The 23,239-nt window shown below is 46.1% G+C and overlaps 3 protein-coding genes across 4 annotated transcripts in view; all 3 read right to left on the bottom strand.

Annotated features, from left to right (window-relative positions):
• Positions 1 to 127: 127 nt before the first annotated feature.
• On the bottom strand, positions 128 to 1,215 carry LOC105417375 (platelet basic protein-like). The gene is made up of 4 exons (XM_011610690.2): positions 1,063 to 1,215; positions 841 to 961; positions 466 to 537; positions 128 to 388 (listed from the first exon to the last, which is right to left on the bottom strand). The coding sequence occupies exons 1-4, from the start codon at positions 1,124 to 1,126 to the stop codon at positions 379 to 381; spliced, it is 267 nt and encodes an 88-aa protein (XP_011608992.2). The 5' UTR covers positions 1,127 to 1,215; the 3' UTR covers positions 128 to 378.
• A 3,892-nt stretch (positions 1,216 to 5,107) lies between these two features.
• On the bottom strand, positions 5,108 to 6,964 carry LOC101064119 (uncharacterized). The gene is made up of 2 exons (XM_003970412.3): positions 6,690 to 6,964; positions 5,108 to 6,131 (listed from the first exon to the last, which is right to left on the bottom strand). The coding sequence occupies exon 2, from the start codon at positions 6,127 to 6,129 to the stop codon at positions 5,407 to 5,409; it is 723 nt and encodes a 240-aa protein (XP_003970461.2). The 5' UTR covers positions 6,130 to 6,131; positions 6,690 to 6,964; the 3' UTR covers positions 5,108 to 5,406.
• Positions 6,965 to 8,846: 1,882 nt separating this feature from the next.
• Positions 8,847 to 23,239, bottom strand: part of LOC101063894 (A disintegrin and metalloproteinase with thrombospondin motifs 2-like) — a 76,566-nt gene continuing 62,173 nt past the window's right edge. Inside the window, exons 6-23 of one of the 2 annotated variants that reach the window (XM_029847237.1) lie at positions 22,480 to 22,636; positions 21,476 to 21,581; positions 21,158 to 21,301; positions 20,718 to 20,850; positions 20,174 to 20,203; positions 19,046 to 19,159; positions 18,817 to 18,962; positions 18,562 to 18,737; positions 17,293 to 17,426; positions 17,088 to 17,211; positions 16,066 to 16,146; positions 15,824 to 15,987; positions 15,567 to 15,723; positions 15,358 to 15,493; positions 15,051 to 15,258; positions 14,842 to 14,971; positions 14,495 to 14,578; positions 8,847 to 11,498 (exon numbers count right to left, since the gene is read on the bottom strand). In XM_029847237.1, coding sequence (XP_029703097.1) covers positions 9,646 to 11,498; positions 14,495 to 14,578; positions 14,842 to 14,971; positions 15,051 to 15,258; positions 15,358 to 15,493; positions 15,567 to 15,723; positions 15,824 to 15,987; positions 16,066 to 16,146; positions 17,088 to 17,211; positions 17,293 to 17,426; positions 18,562 to 18,737; positions 18,817 to 18,962; positions 19,046 to 19,159; positions 20,174 to 20,203; positions 20,718 to 20,850; positions 21,158 to 21,301; positions 21,476 to 21,581; positions 22,480 to 22,636 — 4,077 coding nt within the window. In that variant the 3' untranslated portion in view covers positions 8,847 to 9,645. The remainder of the gene's footprint in view (positions 11,499 to 14,494; positions 14,579 to 14,841; positions 14,972 to 15,050; positions 15,259 to 15,357; positions 15,494 to 15,566; positions 15,724 to 15,823; positions 15,988 to 16,065; positions 16,147 to 17,087; positions 17,212 to 17,292; positions 17,427 to 18,561; positions 18,738 to 18,816; positions 18,963 to 19,045; positions 19,160 to 20,173; positions 20,204 to 20,717; positions 20,851 to 21,157; positions 21,302 to 21,475; positions 21,582 to 22,479; positions 22,637 to 23,239) is intronic. The other variant, XM_011610739.2, reaches the window with a different exon arrangement.

Raw genomic sequence — 23,239 nt, 5'->3', positions numbered from 1 at the left:
ACCAAGGAATAAAACCATCTTATCTTTAATAATCAGTCGGTCTTAATAGGCCTTTACTGATGTTACCATGTTATTTTGAGTATTTATTGGAGAAACCCCAAAGTACATACGCACTTGCACACAAAACTGGTGTTTTTCACTGTTTTATTATAAAAATAAAAGTAGACACAAAGTGATGTGACTAATGTTTCACAACTTAAAAAAGAAAACTCATTAAATAATTTCTATGCTGGCATAAATATAGAAAAAAACCAAAATATGTTTGTGATCTTGTATCGAAAGTGCCCTCTTCTGCCAGCTTGTTCTTGATCAGAGGTTCTCCAGTGTCGAGCTGCCGCCGTCAGCGGCGGAAGTGACCTCAGCTGACGTCACACTTCCCTATTTCCTCCTGGAACAGAGATGGACAGAAACATCAACACCAGCGCCGTGGCGTGGGAGTCAGTTCTACAGCCTCAATCCACTCACATGATTTTGCTCAGGATTTTGGACACCTTGCTGGGGTCCAGGCAATAGCGGCGGCCATTTTTCATGGTGACTCTGCAGGATCAGACAGGGAGAGTTTTAGACAGAACTCGTGTGAGGAGGAAAAAAAATTATCTTTTAAGCTCTATACAGACGAGAAAGTGTATCGTGTGTGTGTGCGCGCGCGCGTGTGTGTGTGTGTGTGTGTGTATAACTGGGTTTTACTTTTGCTTTGCTTTGTCTGCTTTTATGGCGTAAAGCACCGTAAAGTTATGTTTCAATCATATGAAAAGTGCCCGATAACTAAAGTCTGACTGATCCAAACCGAGACATAATCAGCCTAAATGAGTCTTTAGTCCGATTCGACTGTGAACTTACTGAATCTCCACTCGGGTGCAGAAGGTGGTCTCGCGGTAGATCTGGATGTCCTTGATGTTGTTGCGGCCCCCCACCAATGTTGGACTGACATTCTGACAAAGACAGCTTTCAGTGTTGTGCACTAAAGGGGGGAGAGACAGAGAGGCGTTAGAAGAGTGTTCCTCTGTACATGTGGTACAGCAATGCAGGTAAATAATGCAGAACAACAGTGGAAGCCCTTACGCTGAGCCTCAGAGATGCAGACTGCGAGGGTGAGGAGCAGAATCAGCCTGATGATGCCGGACATGTTGGATCGAAGCTCTGATTCAGTGGAGGAGAACCCAAAGTTGTCTGGCTGTTGGAGGAGCGGAGTGATGAGCACAGACTGAAGGCCTCCTTAAATAACCCCCAGATTTCCACACTCCCCACGTCACTCTTCCGTTCAGGACGGCAAATCTCTCTACTAGAAAGTGAAACCTGAAACCTCATGACTAAATCCGAGCTGGCCTCAATGGCCAAATGATTAACTGACATTTAAGTTTAGCCTTTAATGATGCCGTTTTGTAGCACAAATTAATTATTATATCATTAATTTTTAAAAGTGACATTTGGATCACATCTATGAGTAGAAAAGCTGCCAGAGAGCAAAGACCCCCGCAAGCAGCTCATAGTACTGTATAGTATAGTATAGTATAGTATAGTATAGTATAGTATAGTATTGTATTGTATTGTATGGTATTGTATGGTATACTATAATATGGTATGGTAGTCAAGATTCAAGATGTACTTTATTCATCCCCAAAGGGAAATTGAATTATATTATATACTATACTATACTATATATAAATATACTATAATATGGTATGGTATTGTATGGTATACTATAATATGGTATAATATGGTATGGTATACCAGAATATAGTATTGTATGGTATAATATAATATGGTATGGTATGGTATGGTATACTATAGTATGGTATAATATGGTATGGTATTGTATGGTATACTATAATATGGTATGGTATACTATATGGTATACCGGTACTATAATATGGTATGGTATGATATAATATGGTATATTATAGTATGGTATTGTATGGTATACTATACTATAGTATGGTATTGTATGGTATACTATATGGTATGGTATAATATGGTATGGTATGGTATGGTATGGTATTGTATGGTATACTATATGGTATGGTATGGTATGGTATTGTATGGTATACTATAATATGGTATGGTATACTATATGGTATACTATAATATGGTATGGTATGGTATGGTATGGTATTGTATGGTATACTATATGATATGGTATGGTATGGTATGGTATTGTATGGTATACTATATGGTATGGTATGGTATGGTATGGTATTGTATGGTATACTATAATATGGTATGGTAAACTATAAGGTATACTATAATATGGTATGGTATGATATAATATGGTATATTATAGTATGGTATTGTATGGTATACTATACTATAGAATGGTATTGTATGGTATACTATAATATGGTATACCGGCATCGGGAACGTTGCCAGATTGAATCTTCTGTTCCTTGGCCATTTTCTGAGAATTTACCAAAGTTTTCCAGTTATTGTGGGAACATTCAGATCGCTAAACGTCGGCTTTCCAACAGTAAAAAGAGTAAAAGTCTCTGCTAACAGCCCCGATATCATACGTGACGTTTAAGCCAAACAGGTTCGGAAAATGATGGTGTGAATGTCAACACGTGTGAAGTCGCCTCAGACTTGGAAGGCCGCACGGGGGTGGGTGCATGTGATGCTGAGCATGGCCGTGGTTAACACCTTTAACGTTTACGGCAACTAATCACACAAAAACACTGGTCTGAGTTACTGGCTGCTGAGTGTGCGTGTGTGTGGGTGTGTGGGGGTGTGTGGGGGTGGGGGTGTGGGGGTGTGTGGGGGTGGGGGTGTGGGCCGGGGGGGGGGGGGGGGGGGGGGGGTAGTGATCACTAACCTTATCACTTACAGCTGAGACCAGAGAAACATTTTAGCAGAAGACAAAGTTAAACGGTGTTTGTGCCTCTGGTCTCAGTTCAGTTGATTGCATCACTTTGTGAGGAAAACAAGCAAACTGGAGAAAGCAAAACAACTGACAGCCATTATTAAGCCTTAAAGACCCCAAAAGAGAAAAGAATAACACCAATAATTCACATCCCCCCGCCTTGGCCCCCATGACCCCGTCACTGGGTCACCCTCCTTCCCTCCTCGGAACCACTTCGGATGGATACTGACCACTGCGGCCTCATTTACCTGCCGGTGGTCATAATTATAACTGAAATACAACCCGATGTTCCCTTTTTTCCTTTCGCTTACTTTAGAGGAACTACTGTTGCTGGAGAAATGCTGAAATTTATTGAAAACCTGATGTAAGACTGGTGTCAGCAAAACTCTGCCACAAACACGCTGAGCTAATTTAGGAGCCGACGGGGGCTTCCATGCACTAGTGAAAGGAACTGAATCTAAATTCAGGCACCAGCCAGGGGGACTTCTTTGAAACTGCCCAGTTCGCCAGGAAAACGAAACCTTAAAAATATGGGATCGACACTGGTCACGGTCGAGGCTCTGTTCTAATCCCAACCTACAAACAAGGTTCATTTCCCTCCCATTGATATTTGATGGCTCTGTGGACTGAACCAGCAACCACCAGCACCGTTAACCCTGCTCAAACACAAAGGAGAGGTGGCGGGCTGCCAGGAGACAGGATGGAGGAAGTCAGTGCAGCTTTGTCCAGGGGTTTACCGATGCCACGTGATTTATAAACATTATCTTATGTAGCCACAAATGAAAGGAAACTGTGAGTGTGGAGGATTAATCAGACAAATTTCAACAGCGCGTCCTCGTCCTTTCTGGTTTCGCTTCCCATTTCACTTTGATCTGCATGAGCTGGAGGGGGGAAAAGTTTACAGAGCAGTCAGGTTTTCAGAACTTTCAAAATTCCTCTTGGTTTTGTGTGTTTTTTGCTAAATTTGAAGATAAATGAATATAGAACACCTGATATGTCCTAGCTAAATATCAATTTAACAGCTCAGTGGTGACTTGACGTGGCCATCAGTGGACATTTCCAGGTATCTTCAGACATCTTTGTCAGGGGGGTCAGGAGCCCCCTGGGGCTAACATAGACCACAGCACTAAGGGCAAGTTAGGGTTGAATAAAGAAATTCCTGAGAAAAAAGTGACAGAAGGCTGATGCCAGTGCAATGTTTAGGTTTTTCTTTTTTTCCAGCATGTGAAAAAGGATCTAAAATCTGGTTTAGCTCAGCTTTTAATGTAATATTCTTCTGATGCTGTTTTTGATAAGCATGATAAATATCTAAAAATGCTTTCTTCTTTTAAATGTCAGGCTAGTTAAAATCAGACCCCATCTTTCCTGTGTGAGTGTAAGTGTGAAAAGGTAACGGCAGCATAGAAGTTTCCATCCACAGAAGATTTCTTCACGTGACGACACATAACTTCTCTCTCTATGAAATATGTGCATGCATGTGTGTGCGTAGGTGTGTGTGAGGGCAAACAAGCCACATCATTAAAGCCACTCCGGATTTGGTGTCAGTCCTAAAAAGAACTGAAAGAGCCGTAACCTTTCAGGATGTGGACCTGTGACATTTGCTGCCGTCTTGCTGTTCCTGTTGGTGGACGTGGGTCTTGTGGCATTAAGGCCATTCCAGAAGAAGTCACCCCCACCCCCTTCAGCCTCAACCAGAGACCCCGACAATGCATCTGTGGAGCCAGAGTTACTGTCAACTTGACCATTTGTGTGATTCTGGAGTTTTGGCTGGGGGAGCGGTTGGTTTTAGGCTGCCCTCTAGTGTTCAATCAGTGGCATTACCTCCTGGGTCGCCATTACGTCATAAAGGGGAGTTTTCCATCTATACCAGGTCAGGTTTGATACATTTTATCCTTAGTAATCTGTGCGGAGTACTGTCCATCGTGTCCTCCCCCAAATTTCATTCAGTTTAATTCAGCTGGTTAAATGACATTAAGTCATTTTTTACTGTAATTTCCCAGCATGTCATTGTGTCATGCAGGCCGTGCAAAAACAACAGCACCACCGGAGTCCCGCCTGTTTAGACCTCAGCTGTGTTATCTTCCTCTCAGCCCGTGTCTCTCCACCCTCGTGTTTACCGGTGAAAGGATACCACCACAGTTACCATGGAAACGCCACTGGCTGGCACCAGCAGAGGCGAGAATGGAGTTCATTTTCCAAGGATTCATGCAGGCACAGAACAGGGCTGACTGACAACAGGAAAAACAATTCTGCTCCTTCAAGATTATCAAAAATGAATTTAATTGATTCACAATCGGATCACAAAAACACTGGAAGGTAACAAAAAAAAGAGGATTTTGCAGGTATTGTCTGTTTTTTTGTGACTTTTACATAATCACCAGCATACAGCAAGCACAGGTAACAACGCCCCTCTTTTTTTTTAAACAATCTGTAATAAATCACTTCTTATATCTGCATATTACACATCTATCTGTATTAACGTCAATGTGTCATGCACTGAACGAACAAAAGACTGAGATCATTTGCTGAGGGCTTCTGTCCATTTGGTCTTTCTAAACCTCAGCGATGGCGGGCAGCATGCAGGCCCGTGCACGTGCCTCTCTCCACGCCGACCTGCATTCAGAGATCCACTGAGAGATGAGGGACTGTTTGTTTGGATCCTGCGCCCCTCTGTCTCCTGCCCTCCTGGCCTCTGCCCGGGCCACGCTGTGTTTCGGGGAGCTCTGTGAAAGTGAGGCGTTGCTGTGCAGCTCGGGGGTGCTGTTCTTGCGCTGGCGTGGGAGGTCAGGACTTAGAGCACGGGGGATGCTGTGGGCCCTGGAGCGGGGGCGACCCTCCCACAGGCTGCCGCGCGGCTTCACAAACTTCCCCTCAACAATCACGCCCCCGAGGGCCTCCTGGTGTCCGTAAATATACTCAAGAGGGTCGGAGTTGCCGAACACCAGACTGCCGCCCGGCTCCCTCTCATCCTCCCGCTGGATGGGGCGCTCAGACTCGTCTGTCGGAGAGCCCAGACGGGTCGGACGCAGCCTCCGGTTGGCTGCATCGACCTGTCGTGAGCGTCTGCTGGTGGGGGAAACCTCCCTGATGGGGAAGGTGGGGTGGGCGAGGTGGCAGATGGAAAGCAGGTAGTCCTCAGAGGTTACGGCCTGGGCGTGAGCGGCGATGTGGAGCGTGTTGGCCTCGTTCAGATCCCTCACCGACTCCTCCGTGCCCTCTCTGATGGTGGGCAGCAGTAGCCTCCTCTTGGACAGCAGTTGGGATCGTGGACGCATGGCTGATGGAACATCAAAACAAACGCAGACTCAAATATTTGGCACGTCAGATGTGTGTGTGTCTAAATCCAGGTTAGAGGCTTGAATGTTCAGGCAGTCCATCCCCCCATCACAAGTTTGCGCCCATCAGTCATATGTTGTCTCCTCTCGCCTATATGAGCCTCTCCTCCTCCTCCTCTGCTGCTTACTTTGGAGGCGCAAACAGCTCAAAAACACCAACAGTCCCAGCAAAGCTGCAGAAATAGACGCCTATTTTTAAAGACACCTCAGTCGTGTAAAGCCGCAGAATGCGTCTGCTTGTATTTTCCCAATGGCGAGTTGCCCAATATTGTAAGAACCCTGAGTTCTTCGCCCGTGATGTATTTTAATCTCAACCTCCGGGCCAAAAATAGAGCCGGCCAAACCCAAAAATGCCAGCCTTTCTTCCAAGGTGTAGCCACAGCTAAATTTAGACCAGACCTTTGTTTACAGGGCTGGAATGGCTGTTTTACAGCAGCGGCTCCGAGCTCCACACACAAACTCCCTGACACATTCATGCACAACTGTGCATCCAGACTCACCTCTGATGAATCCAGCCGGTCCTCTTTTTCTCTTCTTCTGCTCTCACAGCCTCCAAATTCTCTGCTGCCCAGAGTGGGTCTAATTTACGATGCCGTCTCTCCTGCCAGTGATGCTGCTGCTCCGCGAGCGATCCAGCTGCCTCTGACCAGAGGCGGCAATAGACTGTAGATTTAACATCTCCTCACATCCCGCCCTCCCTCATTCTCTCTATCCATAGCTCACTTTTGGTTTGCCCTCCTTCTCTGGATCTAAAAATAGACACACCATCCATTTCCTGAACTCCAGCACTGTCATTGGCTCGCTGTCTTGATGGAGAAAGAAAGAGAGGGAGAGAGAGAGCGAGAGAGCGAGAGAGGGAGAGAGAGAGAGAGAGAGAGAGAGAGAGAATGCTATTAGAGCTTAGATGTGAGAAGGAAAGACGTAAATTAAAGCATTTGAGCCAGCTGACAGGGAACGCGCTCATGTGCGTCGAATCAGAGAAACATGTGAGCGTTAAACGTGTGAGTGTCAGGATTTTGCTCGTGTTTCTGGTTCAGACACAGAGTCACAGGACCGCTGACCTTTGGAAGCCCGAGCATAATAAAGGGATTTATGCCCCGGACTCACACTTCTGTTTACAACATTTATAGTGTCCACAGCAAACCTGCAGGAGGAGCCGGAGGAATGAGTTAATAATAAAATATATTCGGCCTCTCAAAGCTGAATTTCTGCTATAGGACAATTATTGTCACGTGGATATCAATACTAAGCAACACAATTTAGAAAATAATATATGTTATGGTGTTTTTTTCATTCTGCCCCCCTCCCTTCCCCCGGGGTCATTCTAGGAATAGGTCATCTGGTCTCTATTACCTATTCCCATGTAATAAGCACTGTTTTAACTCTGCACCTCCTGAAGCAGCATTCAGCTGCTCTGTCTGACTGTTTCTGGACTCTTTATTCTTCTCCTCCTCAACTGCTGCATTTGGACACTTTCACAAACCTTTAACCACCAGATAAAAGAGACTGAATAGAAAATAAATTGGAGAAATCCCGGAGGTTTCAGGACACACGATGGACACGATGTGAGACGTGCACCTGCACAAAGCGTGCGCTTGTGCGTCAGTCAGTGGAGTATCAACCCCCCATTTTGTTGTTTTCATAATTATAATGATTCTTTTAATTATTATAGTGATTATTATGATTTCTTTTGAACACTGCATCATATCAAGCTATAAAAAGATTCTTGGATTTTTATGGCTTTCTAGTCTCTGAGTCACGAGGAGCTAAATTTGTCTCACACAGGTCACAGTTACACGTGCCATTAAGTGTTTTTTCTTCCCTTTTAATGTATTCATCCATGTGCATGCTGGGAAAACAACGTGCACCACAATGGGCTGTAGTTCACATTGAATTTATGGAAGAAGGGGAAAAAAACGACATGAAACGTGCCAACATGTGGAGAATATGAGCTAAGCTGCTGCTGCTGAGTGGGGTAATCTGCACCGAGGAGCAGGAGCAACAATATTAGCCAAATATGACATTTAAAAAAAATGTGGACTAAGGAGACATCGTGTCTGTTTCGCCCTCCTGCGCTTTTGTAGGTTTATAGCACAGAGGAAATATTACGAGACACTTACTGGCCAATGCCCTACATTCCACTGCTGATGAGAACCTACCGGTAATCTATTATTCTTACGACCCTCTGTGACGCACCTGTATGCTTTAGAGACAACCATGGAGCTTGTTCCTCTCCTGTAGAGATGATTAGAGATGGGCTGAAATGAGGCTCTACCCACAAGATCGGCTCTACAGGAACCTGATGTTTAGTGAAACCATTCAGGCTCAACCCAAAAACAAACACATCTTCACCATCTCCTCCTCCATTTGAGCGATCGGCCAGCTTCTATTTGGGGAATAAGATCAGAGACTCATGTGCTGAACTTGCTATTCTCAGTCTGTCAAGATTTGAAAAAATAAAGGCAATGAAATGAGGGCTGACGCTTTAAAGGGAGCCACGCCAGTGTTCCAGACATTACATCACCACGCTACACGTGGCTTAATATAGAAAATTCATTTAAAAGTGGAGCAAACAGGGAGTTGATGAAGTGACTGATTGAATTTTGCAGTGGCGTGAGGTCTAAATCCGATGACGGCGTGCCAGTTACAAAACACGGTTAATTTGCACATTACCAAAAGCACTTAAGCTTTAATAAATATTACACATTAAGTTCTTCTTCATATGTACAGATATCGTACAGAAAGATCCATAGGTTCTGCTACATAAACATTTAGAAAATCAAACTGTCCCTCAGAGTTTCTCTTAATATAAAAAGCTTTGTTTGTTTTAAAAACACTTATAACTAGTAACTACTATGTACTTAACTGAATATATATTAGCAACATTTCTGCAAAATTGGAAAAGACGATATAAAAAAGCTAGTTCATAGATCATTGTCATGCTTTGCATGTCTATCCAGCTTAAAGAAACATAAATTCCTTTAAAAAAGGCACCTTTTTTTCCACAATATGACCAAAAGCTAAACCTTTGATTCCATAGCACCCAGCATTTATTGCATCATATCCAGTCTATAGGATGTATTGATAGTGTTTGCACGATTTTGTCCTGTAACAGCGGTTACCACGAGCTGATTAGCATCTGCTAGCAGGGCAAAGAGCAGCAGTAGGGCTGGATTTTGTGGTTTTATCCTGAAATGCCAACAGGGGGCATCGTTTCACAAAGTAACTATTTACATCCTTGTTATGCCTGGAATGAACAGCTTAGGGAATAAAAGCATAAAATGAAACTACGCATATTTAAACCCCTGTGCTTTTCTTTGCCCGAGGCAGTTGTTCCGTTCGGCCATGATGTTCTCTGCAGTCCGTCCTGGGCACCAGGGTCGCCCTGAGGTCCTCAGCTGAGACGGTCTAAACGGGGTTCCCAACAGTCCGTGCGGCTTGGAACGAGGAGACCCGTCATGCTGCGTGGCCTCTCTTCATCCTCAGGAGAAAGTTCCTCTTCTCCTCCAGGAGCTCTTGAATACGTTTGTTCTTGGTTCTCTCTCTGAGGTTCACCCGGTGTTTTGGGATCAGGTTGTTCTGGGAAACGTCACCGTCTGCGCCCGTGTTCTTGTTATAGATGTCGATTAGATTGTTGTCGGTCTCGTCTGGCCTTCGCCGAGGTCTTTGCGTCACCGGGTTGACCGTGCGTGTCGCCGTTGTCGGGGCGACAGTGGCGTGGTCCGACAGCGACGTGGGGACTGGGTTGTTGACGAGGATGAATTCAGACTGGTCCAGCCAGGGCGAGGAGGGGACGTCCATCATATCCTCGCTGCTGATGGTCGGGATCACCATGGTGAGGCCGTCCTGCAGGACCATGGTGTCGCTGATCATGGCCACATTGCTGAAGGACCCTGTCATGTCATCACCGCTGAGGATGGCCCCACTAGTTACTGGGATGTCACCACTGTTGCTGATTGGGACGTCAATATGTGGAATAGTTCCACTTGACATGTTTGCATCTTCTCTTTGGGTTGTTGTTGCATCACCAAAACTGCTGGGTGTCGTAGTCGCAGCCTTGAGGTACCACAGAGGAGTATGTGCACGTGTGGTCGGGTCCTCACTGGAGCCAATTTCCACAGGTACTCTGGTGCTGGATGGAACTGTTGAAGACAAGTGTTCTGTTATTGCATCTGGCTCTAGAGTGAAGGGCTGGAATTGATAGGGCAAAGTTGTTGTTTCAAGTGTTTGATTTTGTGGATTCATCTTTTTGTCAATGGCCTTAGTCTGGTTAGAACTAGTTTCTGAGTTTTGGCTCTTCTTGGACTCAGAGTTTGGCTTCTTTGGCAGATTTTTCTTTGCCTGGACTGGCTTTTTAGTATTGCTCTTTGGTTGAATGTCCTTTTTGGGTTTGGTCTTTGGTGGAGCCTTTTTGTGTAAAGGTTTTTTTGAAACTGGCTTTTTAGGAGTAGCGTTGGCTGGAGTAGACTTTTTAGGAGTAGCGTTGGCTGGAGTAGACTTTTTAGGAGTACCGTTGGCTGGAGTTGACTTTTTAGGAGTACCGTTGGCTGGAGTTGACTTTTTAGGAGTACCGTTGGCTGGAGTTGACTTTTTAGGAGTACTGTTAGCTGGTGGTTTTTCAGTAACTGTTTCTTCTTGGTTGTGATTCCTTGTGAGATCATTAGTTTTCTTTTTGGGTTTGGTCTTTGGTAGATCATTTCTAGTTGTGTTTTTGAGAGCGTTATCCTTCTTGGTGTTGATCTTTGGTGGCTTTATGTATTTGGTCTTCTTTGGTGGAATACTCTTTTTGGGCTTAGATTTGACTGGGGTTTGTTCTGTTATGGACAGAGTTGTCCTTGTTGGGAGAAGGGTGGCAACAATGGCACCAGATGTTGTTGGGCTAACTGTGTTACTGTATGGATCTGTGGTAACATCTGTGTCTGGGGCAGGCAGATGCAGAGGCTGGGAGGTGGTCAGGACTGGGCTACCTGGTGTGGAAAATGCCATGGGGAGGACCGACGTGTTAATGGAAGCTGTTGTGGTGATAACTGGTGTAGATGTTAGTGGGGGAGGGGTGGAATGAAGACCAGTGGAATGAGAGATGGTCCATGGAGGGACAGTGGTATGGACAGAAGTGAAGAGAAGGCCGATGAAGCTGGTGGACGTTGGTGGAGATGTGACCCTGGGTCGAATAGGAATGGATCCTCCGGGCGAGTTGGTGACATCGCTGCAGGACTTGCAGCACATGCGTTGGAAATCGGGCAGGGAGCAGTGGCGCTTCAGCACCTCCATGCGGCAGAAGGAGGAGCGGTCTCCTGCACAACGCTGACCTGCGGAGCAGAAGACAGAGAGCTGAGACGGCCGGAGAAGACCCGTTCAAGAATCCATACAGTGTGTGCAGAGTGCAGTAGAGAAGCCAAACCATTAGCAGAGGATGCAGGAAGGAAGAGGAGGAAAAAGCCCAAAGATGAAGAGCAGTCAGGAGATTAGTCCAGAACAATGATGGAAGGAGGACGAGTTGCCCCCGTTTCAGGACGGAAGCTTTGTGTCACCGTCATGTTGGCGTCAGCCCGTTAAACTAACACATTTGTGCATCACTGTGGCATAAATCCTGGTTCTGCTGGCAAAGAGAACCCCCAGAGAAGTGGAGCAGTGGGCGATCCCAGTGAGAGAAGGTCACGCTTTCTTTTTTGAAACATTTTTATTGATACAACGTTGCTGTTGAGAATGACAGTAACTGAAACAATGAGATGTATGCCCCACCTTGCTCAATATATAGATATATTTTCTTTTCTTAAGAAAAATAATTCAACTGTATCGAAAGTTACAAGTTCACAGTCACTTTGGTAAAACACTTCATTACTTGGAAATCAATCGGTGTATCAACTGAAAAATAATAAGAATAATAATAAAAAAAAAGAAAAACATGAACTACATAAATCATACAGGCTGCTTAAATAAAATACATAATTTCCATGACGATGTAAAAACTGGGATGGCACGTTAAGTGTCATATGAAACATTTACAAAACATTAATAAAATTTCCCTGATAAATCAAAGTGCATATAGACGCAGTGCACGTAGTCCATCTGAATGTTTCTTCAACGTTTGCCAAACGTTAGCCAGCCCCACACAGCAGGCCAGTGAAGCCACAAAACAGTTACCCATAGTATAGAATATTATAGAAGAAGATAACAGTCATGAACGTTATTAAATACAGTCAACACCAATGTTATATACAGTCGCACTGCTAGGTCTGGCTTGGTCTCAAACAGTCCAACTCCAGCAGGAGGAAACCTTGGATAGCTCGCTACATAGTCACAACAGAAATATGTGATCACAATACAATGACAAGTCTGAAGTGTTTCTTTTTTACTATTTTTATCTCTTTTAGCTCGATGCCATGCGTGTCGGTACCCTAGCCCCCCTTCGTCAACCCCTCCCAGCAGCCAGACGCGGGTCCGACGCGGGTCCTCGGTAGGTTCGGACGGTCGGCGGGTGTGAGTTTGTTAAGTCAGTTTGAAGCTGCCTCTATTCCGAGTGAAATCTTTGAATGAGTAAAGCCGTCTCTTTCACAGATAAAAGCCATTACATTCAATCCAAGATAAGGCATTGTTTATGTGGTTAATGTTCATCAAAGCAAAGTGAGATCATCAGACGCTCCCAAATCAAAGCTTATGAGGTATTTCTGTATCTGTGGTGTGTAAAAACCCGAAGGATGAAACTCACTCACTCACTCACTCACACACACATGCACACGCACAGAGACACACACGCACGCACGCACACACGCACGCAGACACACACAAACACACACACACACACACACACACACACACACACACACACACACACACACACACACACACTTCGCTCAGACACGACATCCATGCACGCCATGCATACAGGTGGTGGACGCTAATGTGCATGACTTAACGTGTTCTGAGAAAACAAAAAGAGATGCGACAGTAAACCACTGATCCATCTGAGAGAATGGAGAGGCAACTAACTGACCAAGTCCTGCATAATATAGGTCTTACCCTTTTCCCCCCATAACACTTTACCTTTTATTAAATATTCATCTGTATTCATGTAAAATCAATAAAAAAATACACGTAACAGTCAAGGATCTAAACGATCAATAGCAGTCCCAAGGTTTTAGGCAAATAAGCTACAGCTTATTCATGTTAAAACATTATTAATATTATTGTTACTCATATAGATTTAGATTCATAGGTATATATAAATACAAATATATTTATAGATGTATTTGTTTAAAGTCTGCAAGCACAAATAAGCTGCATTTATTGAACTTCAGAATAACAGTCAAAGAGAGGATGGCTGATGATGAGGTGACATGGGAAGCCACCCTAAGTGGTCAGACTACCCTGTGGTTTTTATTTTATTTTTTTAAATGGTAATGCTTCACCTCATAGTTCCCTCCCACCAAAACCCGACTGATTACACGCATCACTTCCTGTCACTGTGCTGACTTCCTGTCAACCAGAGAATGGACCGTAGAACGCGACACCATTCTCATCCCCAAATGGAGCCGGGATGTCTGATGAGCACTAGCAAAGATGTCCTCATTGTGACAAGATCACATTCACAATAAAGCTTTCATGTTTTTAAACGCGTTTTTTTTAAATATATTTATATATATATTTATATAACCTCTCTTTTTATTTTCACACCTGTTGCGCCTCACGATGAAAGTGCGCTACAGAAAGAAGAAATTGCAGCTGCACCTCAGGATTGGCAACCAAAGACGACACGCAACGAGCTCGCGCAAAACACGGCCGCCAAACGCAGGGTGGTGGTGGTGGTGGTGGTGGGGGGGGTTCCCTCGCACGTGAACGGCTTTGACACATTTCAGGAGGTGCCAGTGAAAACCTGTTCGACACTGTCGGCCACGTTGAAATCTTTTTCACGTCAAGTTTTTGGATCTTTTAAGTTACTGACTGGCCAGCGGTTACAACACAATGCTCCACAAAAGGAGAGAGAGAGAGAGACAGAGAGAGAGAGAGCAAGAAAAAAATCAGCCAGCACCCACAGGAGCCAGAGACATCCCCCGGTCAGAGCCGTCTCAGGAAACACACACAGAGAGGTGATACCCCCCCCAAAAAGAGAAGCGAAAGCTTTGCCGCTCGCTCACGGGCGTGGGCACAGGCACAGGTTACATGTGCAGGGCGGCTCAAGGGGTCAGCCGGGGCCGACCCTGAAGAGACAGGAGGACAGAGACGGGCAGGGCCCAGCAGAGGACAGACATGCAGCTGCGGCTGTCGCTGTGGAGACCAGGCTGGGAACTATAGAGGGAGGTTTTACGTGAGGAGATCTTCGGGTACGGATTGGGTCGAGACAGCCACTGGATCAGGATGTTGCCGTTTTTGTTGAGGTCTGATGAGCCCTCTGCAGGAAAAGGAGACCCTTTCAGCATTCATTTACATGTGACTTCTGATCATATATTGGTTTATTGAATTAATTATCATCGTCAATAAGTCCTGCTGCCGTTCATTTCTCTCTATTATGTTCAGTGAATCCAAAAACACGAGCTCAAACTTCCTGGTAATTCACAAATATGAGCTAATGGAAGTGCAGCCTAGCAACAAGTCGATTGTGGCCTCCCAGGACGGCTGTAGTTGAGGTACCACTGATGTTTGGGGTCCACTCACTTGGACATGGGTCCAGTCGGCAGACTCTGATGGTGTCGGGCTTGCTGTCCAGGCACAGTCCGATGGTGTTGTCTCGGGTGTGGCACAGAGCCTTCCTCTGCTGCGTCCCGTTACCGCACGTCACGGAACACTGCAAACAGGCGAGACGTTACAGTTCCAACAGTAAGATGCTCAAAGGTGAGAGGCAGTCCCGAGGAAGACCGGTGTACCTGCGACCAGGGTCCCACCCTCCACTGGGTGGGGCAGGGCTGGCGGTTGCAGGCTCTGCGGGATTCTGGCCTGTTGTCGTTGCAGTGTTTGTTGTGGATGGGGCGCGTGGTGTTGTCCTCCGATGGCTGCACGCAGCTGACGGTTCGGATCTGCAGTCCTGTCTTCCCGCAGGCTTTGCTGCAGTTCTGCCAGTCTCCTGTAACCCAGCTGTGGAACGCAGCAGAACAGAGACAGTCCGGATGAGTCCAAGGAGCCAAGTGAACCCGTTGGGAGTGCACCAGCTATATGAATGGAGTCAATGCGCACATGGGCGGAGGGCAGGACTTCTGGTTGCAGTCTCTGACGTCCCCTCTCGGCTTCATGTTGGATTTGTTACAGAAGCTCTTGTGGACCATCTTGCTGTCCACTTTCCTCCTGCAGCCATATCGCAGATACTGCTTCCCTGCAGTCACAGAGGATGGAGCATTGGAGGACTGTAAAGGGTCACTGATAACCACCAGCAACCATGACTGTACCTCCACCGCAGGGTCTGGAGCAGAAGGACCACTTCTTTGGAGCCCACTCGTAGGAGCTGTCTTCCACCAGCATGTTGTTCTGGATGGCAGTGTCACTGTCCATGTTCATCATGTACTTATAGGACAAATTCACATCCTCGTCTCCGTGTAATTTCATCTGCCGGTGGATAAAATAAAAAAATGAATCTAATAATTTGCCTAATTTGTGTAATTTTGAGAGCAAGAATGTGGTTGAAGGGTAGAATTTATTTCAGTACCATGATCAGAATTCCATGTCGGAGAGGGCCGGTGGTCTGAAGCGTCTCCTTGCCGTCATCGTACTCGTATTCCCACTCCACGCCTTTCTCTATCATTGAGCGGGACTCCAGATACTCATTTTCCCCGTTCACAAAGAAGAGACCTGATGCCACATTCTTCACAGCTGCAGGATTAAACCACCACAAAATTATAATCTGACTGTAAAAAAGTGGCAAAAATACACTGAAGAAAAGCAACGTACCTAAAGTGTGTGAAGTTGCCTTCAGCTCTTGGATCAGTAGGTGTCTCGCTCCTCTGGGAATCTCAAGAACCTTCAGGAAACCTGAAAGTGCGCGCATGCACACACACACACACACACACACACACACACACACACACACACACGCACACACACACACACGCACGCACACACACACACACGCGCGCATACATACACAGACACACACATAGGGAGGCAGAGAGTTGACCCATTTTTTAAATCTGCTTTTTCTTATTTCAGCCATTAATTCACAAGTTCAATTAGTATCATGACGAGGGTTGACTTGAATGTCCTGATAATAATAATAATAAAAAAAAATAAGGTGAAATGAGCTTTGATGTAACTGCTTCCAGGGGGCTTGCCTGGCTCCAATTCTCCACAAGAGGGCAATGTCGAGTTAAGTATTACGGGAGTTGGCGGACACAGACCAGGAAAGGTCTGCGAGTGGACAACACCAGTATTTATCTTGCATTTACAACATGACAAACAACTCCTGCTCTGATGGAACATGATGTATGAGACATGAAGAATACCTCTGGCCAGAGAACAGGCTGCAGAGGCACTTATTTTCCCCCAGGTTGCACTGACATTATAAGCAACATGGGATTCTGATTTATTAAAGATCAGAATGTTCAGATCTAACTATTATACGAGCAAGAGCAACATGAGTTTTGTCTGCTGGGACTTTTCCCATCTAACACCACCCTCGTTCCCCCTGATACATTTTGAATTGTTTTGTTTCCCCAGAGGTCAGCTCATCGCCGGCCTCTCATTATGGAAACAGACTGTCACCACTCCCCTCCAGCTGGGCCAGTGAAGGTTAAAGCGGCCTGAGTTCAGACCCACAGTGCAGCGTCATGCCACATGTGCCCAGGTTTGGACCAAGCACTAAACTCTGAGCTCTGAATTATAAATGTTGAGGTTTGCTTGAAATGAATGAAACAATAATGAAGTATTGGTCCTGACCTGCTTCAGAACTCTAGAGCTGAATCATCTGGTCATACCTTGCTTCTTGGATGTCCGAGTGATGGTGTCCTTGAAGGTTTTGCAGCTGGAGTTGTCTCCTCCACACACTCCACATTTGTCCTCCTGCTTCGAGGAGCCGAACAAGCCGTCACAGCCCACTTTCTGTTCAGACGGGCGGAAAGTTTCATTTGTCTGACCAGAGCGACGGCTGCGGTCACGCTCGGACACGGGAAGGCCACTCACCTCACACTCCCCGCGCACACACACACTGTGGGGGTCCTTGTAGGAGCAGCGAGTCCCGTCCAGGACCACTTGGTCCGTAGAGGCGACGGAACGTGTCTCTTTGGACTGGCAATGCAGGTTGCAGCGTTTGTTAGCTGCAAGACAAACACAACAAAGGTGATTTTGATGATGTCATCAATACAGTGAGCACATGTTTCATCTTCAGAGCGAGTCAGCATGACTCCACGTGTCGGCCCGAATCAGTCTGCAGCTTCGGGAGCCTCCAGAGACTAAAGCTGGCAGACCACCACCACGAGAATAAACACCTCTGCTGCGTTATGACCAGAGAGAGTTTTTGCTGCTGCTCAGAGCTGTAATAGTGCAATAGGTCTGAGGAACTCAGGTTAAAGTAGATCAAAACCAGTTCACAAGAAGTATCTAAGTTACCAAAGATGCACTGATACTGCAATTATCCATTACCTTCAGTCCGTTCTTAAACTCCTCACAACATAGTCTCTGAATCATTTGATTTAAAATTCAGCCTGTGTGTGTTCCTTTTTGTCACTCTCTCTTTAAAACCCTCTGAATTGCATTTTAATTAGCGTGAAAGTTGCTGCATGAATAAAGAGTTATGGATCGATTTCAGTACGCTGTGATAATCCAGGCAAGGTGGAATTTATAGTTTCATAGCTCGAAAATCAAACATCCTCTGACAGACAAAGGGTTTTTAATGGTGCAAGGACATCTTTACTCTTGTAACTCAATACCTTAGCAGCGCTATATTGCACTTTTAAAAGAAATGGAAAATAAAATGTAAGTAGAAATCAATTTGTTTAATTTTCCTGCATTAATACACTGTTGATGTGTGATTCTGATTGAATGTGGCCCCCCCACCACACACATACACCCCCCACCCCCCCCCCCCCCCCACACACACAATGGGGAACATTCAAATTTCATTTTTCTCTCTCATGAGTAATTTACACTTAAAAAAAAGTTCAGTTAGTTGTCTAATAACTTCATGTTAAGAAGCTATAAAAACATCTACTTTGAGAGCGGGATCATGCGCATTTTCACTAATAAAGAGGGAAGATTTAATTAGAGACAGAGAAAATGAAGACGCTTCTAAGAAGATGGCTTTGGAGCCTTTGGAGGAGACGGTGTGTTTTATGTGAGGGTGTAGTCGAGGCTGGGAGTTGTCCTCAGCAGCATGGCCAGATGTGAGTGACCATAACAGAACAGCCACATCTTCTCTGAGCGGAACTCTTAGTGGTGGGTGTGTGCACTCACGGTCAGGGTGTTCATAAGGCAGCCAATGGTGCTTGTTGCTATGTAGCTCAAACTCGGGTTCCCAAGTGCGACATTGCTCCTCCCTCGGGTCGTTGTAGATGTCCTCGCACTCGTTGGTGTTGCACATCTGGAACTGGTAGGTGGCTCCCAGGCAGGTGCGGCCTCCGTTGAGCGGTCTGAGTAGAGTGGAGGACAGAGGACAGGTGAGTTATTTGCCCATTTATTTGCACCTGCCAGTTGTCTTCTTGCCCTTACCTTGGACTGTCACATTCACGGGTGCGAAACTTCACCCCACCCCCGCAGGTGCGCGAGCACTGGCCGAACTTGCTCCACGCGCCCCAGTTTCCATCTTGCTTTTTGATGTCAGCGGTCAACCAGACGCAGTGACCTTTAAAGCAGTGCTGGACAAAAACACAGTGCAGGTCGCGTGTGCTGTTTGGACGATTGCGCCGTCAGAGATCTGACAAATCCACATGAGATCTACCTTCCCGTTCCCACACGTGGTGCCATCGATGGGGGGTCCTTTCTTGGTCTTGCAGAAAAAGGGATTTTCTGGGTGGCTACACCACAGCTGCTTGCACGGGTCAAATGTACGGTACTGCAGGGGGACAGACAATAACTGAGTCTTGCGTTGCACAGGGGGCAGCAACTCAAGCTTAACTAATGAAATACAGCCACCACGGGAAAGCTGGAGTAGGACTACGTAAATACCGAAAACAGGAAGTCAAAACAAACAGCAACCACATGGTATTATACCAACGATAACAACACCGACCCTGGCTCGTGTCACGGCACACGTCACTGAGAAACACACAGCCATGCAAACCAAATGATGACAGAGAGAGACAACACCCTCAGAACGACACAGCTCATGGTTTAATTGGGACACGAGGGAGGTCAGAGGGCGACAGGTTAAGAGGCCAAACGGAGAGGTCTCACTGACCTTTAAAATGCCCCTAGGCACAGATCAAAGACCAAATTCTCTGATATGGACCATTGATGAGGATACCACCAAACTGACCTGCAGTCCAGTGTCTGAGGGGCCGTGCCCTCCTCCCTCCTTTCCACAGACTTCCCAACCCACCATGACCCCAGGGAATCTTTGCAGGTCAGAGGGCGAGTCGGATTCAGTGGCTAGACTGTGGTAGGTAATCACCATGACATCAGACTGGAGGATCCTAAAAGCTGAAGTGAAACATGGAAAAACAGCCCCTGTTCTGGCTCAGTCATTTTTCCTTGGATGGGAAAGTAATCTTTCCAACCTTTTCCAGTTGTTTATAGTCATGTGTGCCAATATAATGAGGCCCTTCCTGCCAGCACCGCTATGATTTAACACAGACGTGCAGGAAAAGAGTCAGAGTACGCTGCAGTTCGTTTGTGGAACCGTAGCCACTGGACCAACAGTCCAAGTCTTTTCAGACACTTTCTCTCAAAATGGGCATTTTAGAATCCTGCAGGCTAACATCCGAAATATGACAATGGGTGGAAACAGTACAAAAGAAAAAACATTACGCACAGTTACAACTTCAGAAGACGAAGAGAAACCAATAAAAAAAAATCTGAGAAAACAAATGATGGGCCACATGACTTCCGGGAGGTGGGGTCGCCTTACCTGCGTTCCCGACTGGCCCGCCTTTTGGAGCTGAGAGGGATGGGTTTGACAAGAGAATAGAGGGTAATCTAGTAGTGCGCGCAAAATCCGTGAACAAGCCTCTCTGCAAATGAAGCCTGGAGCGATCACGCCACGCTGGCTGCACAGTGTTGTGGATGAGCGCAGACGGCAAAAACACCCTTTCTGCGCGTGTGCAGATGCGGCTGCATCAACGTAGACGCAACCTCACTTCTTAAATCATCAGTAACATTAACGGGAGAAGAAAAAGAAGTAGGTACAAAGCAATTACCTGCTTTAAGCAAGATGCCAATCCCACCAGTGGCCGGGAAAGGAAAGGAGGGGACGTCGGGAGAATGTGAATTGTTGTGTATGTGTGGCTGCTTTTACAGTCAGAGAAAGCAAAGGAAAACCTTCAGGGCTCAGGAGTTCCCGTGTAAATGTTCCGCTGCAGGATCCAGTGTAAACAACGCACTGGTCTCTTCTAAACCTGAATCTATGCGGCTTCGGTGTGTAAGTGTGGTTCAGTGGGGCCTGTGAAGCTTACCGCGGTGCACATCGTGTAGCCCGTGCCGAAGTCGAAGCGGCACTGCTCGTTCATGGAGTAGTGCAAACCAGGGAGCTGAGGCAGCGAAGGCCAGTTGTGGTCAAAGGGGTCGTCGCGCAGACAGTCGTAGGAGCTGGGTCAGGAGACAACAGGTCAGGGAAGTTGTCCATGTCCTTTTAATGCTTTAGACGGAATAGTGCTGATGATCCGTCCCGGAGTACAGATGATTGTTATGGTTATCATCTTTCAAATCTATTTATTTTCTTTACGCTTTCCTCTTGTCGTGGTAATGAGGATTTGGATTTGCAGCCAGGAGAGAGTGGTTATTTTACCCGTAATGACAAATTCTGTCCCAACAGAGATGACTACAACTTAAATCTAGTTAACTATGACAATTAGATTAGCTTGCATGCGACAGTGTTTGTGTATTTGAGCCTCACTGAAGGTAGCGGCCAAGCTCTTGCATGCTACATCTGGACCAGTGAAATCGGTGGAAGGCAGCTTGTACCAGCGGGGCCATGATGCTGCCCATGTGCACTTCATCTCCACAGCGGTTACCCTGACCATCGTGCTCCATCCCTAGCCTGCAGACAGAGACAGAGACAGAGAGAGAGACAGAGACACACAGAGAGAGAGGGAGAGGTAAAAAAGGATGTATTTAATTAATACAGTAATAAATGTGCTACTATTTTGTCTTTATTTGTTGTTAAAGTTTTATTAGAAACAAAAAACAAGATAATTTGGGGGAATGAGCTTACACATGTCCTGTTTCATGTGCCACCACAAAGGCAGAGGAGAACCCATCCTCGTGGTTCAAAGTGCAGCTCCTGACGGGGTGGCACATGCCCGTTACTGGGGCGTAACCTAGGCAACAAGGGGGAAAAAAAACACAAAGGTTTCTTTTGGGCTACACTTTTACAGACTGAGCTGAAATACTTGCCAGGACCTGTCATTACAGCAAAAGACAGCAAGTAAATTTAAACTTTTACTCTTTGAGACTATTTCAGTTACACATTTTGACCAGGCTGAATCCTCTGCTGCCGGATCCACCTGACTCTCCGGAATTGTGATTTATCATCATTTTTCCTCGCTGCAGGATTTGGAAGTGTTACTGGCAGAGGCGCGTCTCCGCCTCATGGCTTTGCTGCGCCGAAAAACAGCTTCACCTTCATTGGGAAACAGCTGGAGACGTCAGAAAGTGGCGGCAGGACGGGAGGTGACTTTGAAAGGTCCTTGGAAACATCCACTCTGAGTTCCCATTTTTAACTTTTGGATTCAGGGCTTGCAAACTGTTGAGACTCTGCGCGCATTGTGTCGGTCAAGAGACATGCTTGCGTACTTTCGGACACATCCCTGCTATGTGTATCCATAAAACCCTAAACTGTCACCTTCCTCCAGTACACATGCCAATCTCCAACTCCCTGTGTGCTTGTCTGTCTCATACTGCCTTTAATTGTGAGACTGTGGCCGGCCCTGCTCTGCTTATTGATTTCCTGCTGCTGAAGGCTCAGTCCAAGGGCAGCTGAAGGGCTTCTGGATAGGCCACTGCCTTTAGAGGCATCTCCCCTGGGCCTGGCTGTTAGCCTGCACTCTGCTGCACAGAAAAACCACCAACCACCAATCCCACAGTGCACGATGCAGCTGTTTCAGGCCAATGAAAGAAGAGATGAATTTACTGCATCTGCTCAAGAATTCCTCGCTTTCAGATTGGACAAATAAGTTGAGCAGAAAGAGTTCGGGGTGTTCTTGTATATTTCTTTACCCTGCATGCCAGTGGGGCCGAATTCCTGCCTGGTGAGGAAGATGGCGTGGTCGTGATACTCCGCGTCTCCCGTGTCCTGCTTCTGCTGCAGGAAGGCCCAACGACACACATTCTCCAAACTCTGAGACGGGTTGCCTATTTCGATCAGACTCGTGGACTGGAATGGACACACACACACACACACACACACACACACACACACACACACACACACACATAGAGATCTGTTTTCAATCTTTGTTCAACAGAATTTATCCACACCTGTAGGGGGCAGTGTCACTTTGTTTTACAATGTCAGCACATCCCAGCAATTTGCTGAGGTGTACATCCGATGAACACGCACACACCCTCAGAGGGATCTGGTGAAGCTGAGAATTCTGTTGTCTTTATCTTGTGAATACCAAGTATGACAATGAATACATAGCTTCCTGCTAAGAGTCTTTGGGCTAACTGCATGTAGTTCCTAGTGGCGCCGTGAATGTGTGGCGAACAGGTACAAAAGATTCTCTTGTGATTAAAATTCAAACCCACACACTGATACAGATGTCTGCAACTTCTCCCAATCACCTTCACCTGCCTTCCCCATTACCCTCTCTGCTACCCACAGCCCATAACTTTAACACTTTAAAGATTTTCTCACTATTTTCACAAGCTCAAAGCACAGCTATAACATATCACGTAGAGTGTGTGTGTACAATGTGCAGTTTGAAGACAAACGCGCCATTTAAATCTGCTAGTGCAAAAGTTAAGGAATTTATGC

This window comes from Takifugu rubripes, chromosome 14, assembly GCF_901000725.2.
Source record: "Takifugu rubripes chromosome 14, fTakRub1.2, whole genome shotgun sequence".
Lineage (NCBI taxonomy): Eukaryota > Metazoa > Chordata > Actinopteri > Tetraodontiformes > Tetraodontidae > Takifugu > Takifugu rubripes.
Note: the sequence above shows the minus strand (reverse complement) of the source record. Positions and strands in the feature narration are given on the sequence as shown.

What these genes read in the sequence shown, in the direction of transcription:
- LOC105417375 (XM_011610690.2), bottom strand. Translation starts at nt 1,126, where the DNA reads ATGTCCGGCATCATCAGGCTGATTCTGCTCCTCACCCTCGCAGTCTGC. An exon ending in CTGCATCTCTGAGGCTCAGC is followed by an intron (nt 962 to 1,062) that starts GTAAGGGCTTCC and finishes TCCCCCCTTTAG; the next exon opens with TGCACAACACTGAAAGCTGT. An exon ending in TGCACCCGAGTGGAGATTCA is followed by an intron (nt 538 to 840) that starts GTAAGTTCACAG and finishes CTGATCCTGCAG; the next exon opens with AGTCACCATGAAAAATGGCC.
- LOC101064119 (XM_003970412.3), bottom strand. Translation starts at nt 6,129, where the DNA reads ATGCGTCCACGATCCCAACTGCTGTCCAAGAGGAGGCTACTGCTGCCC.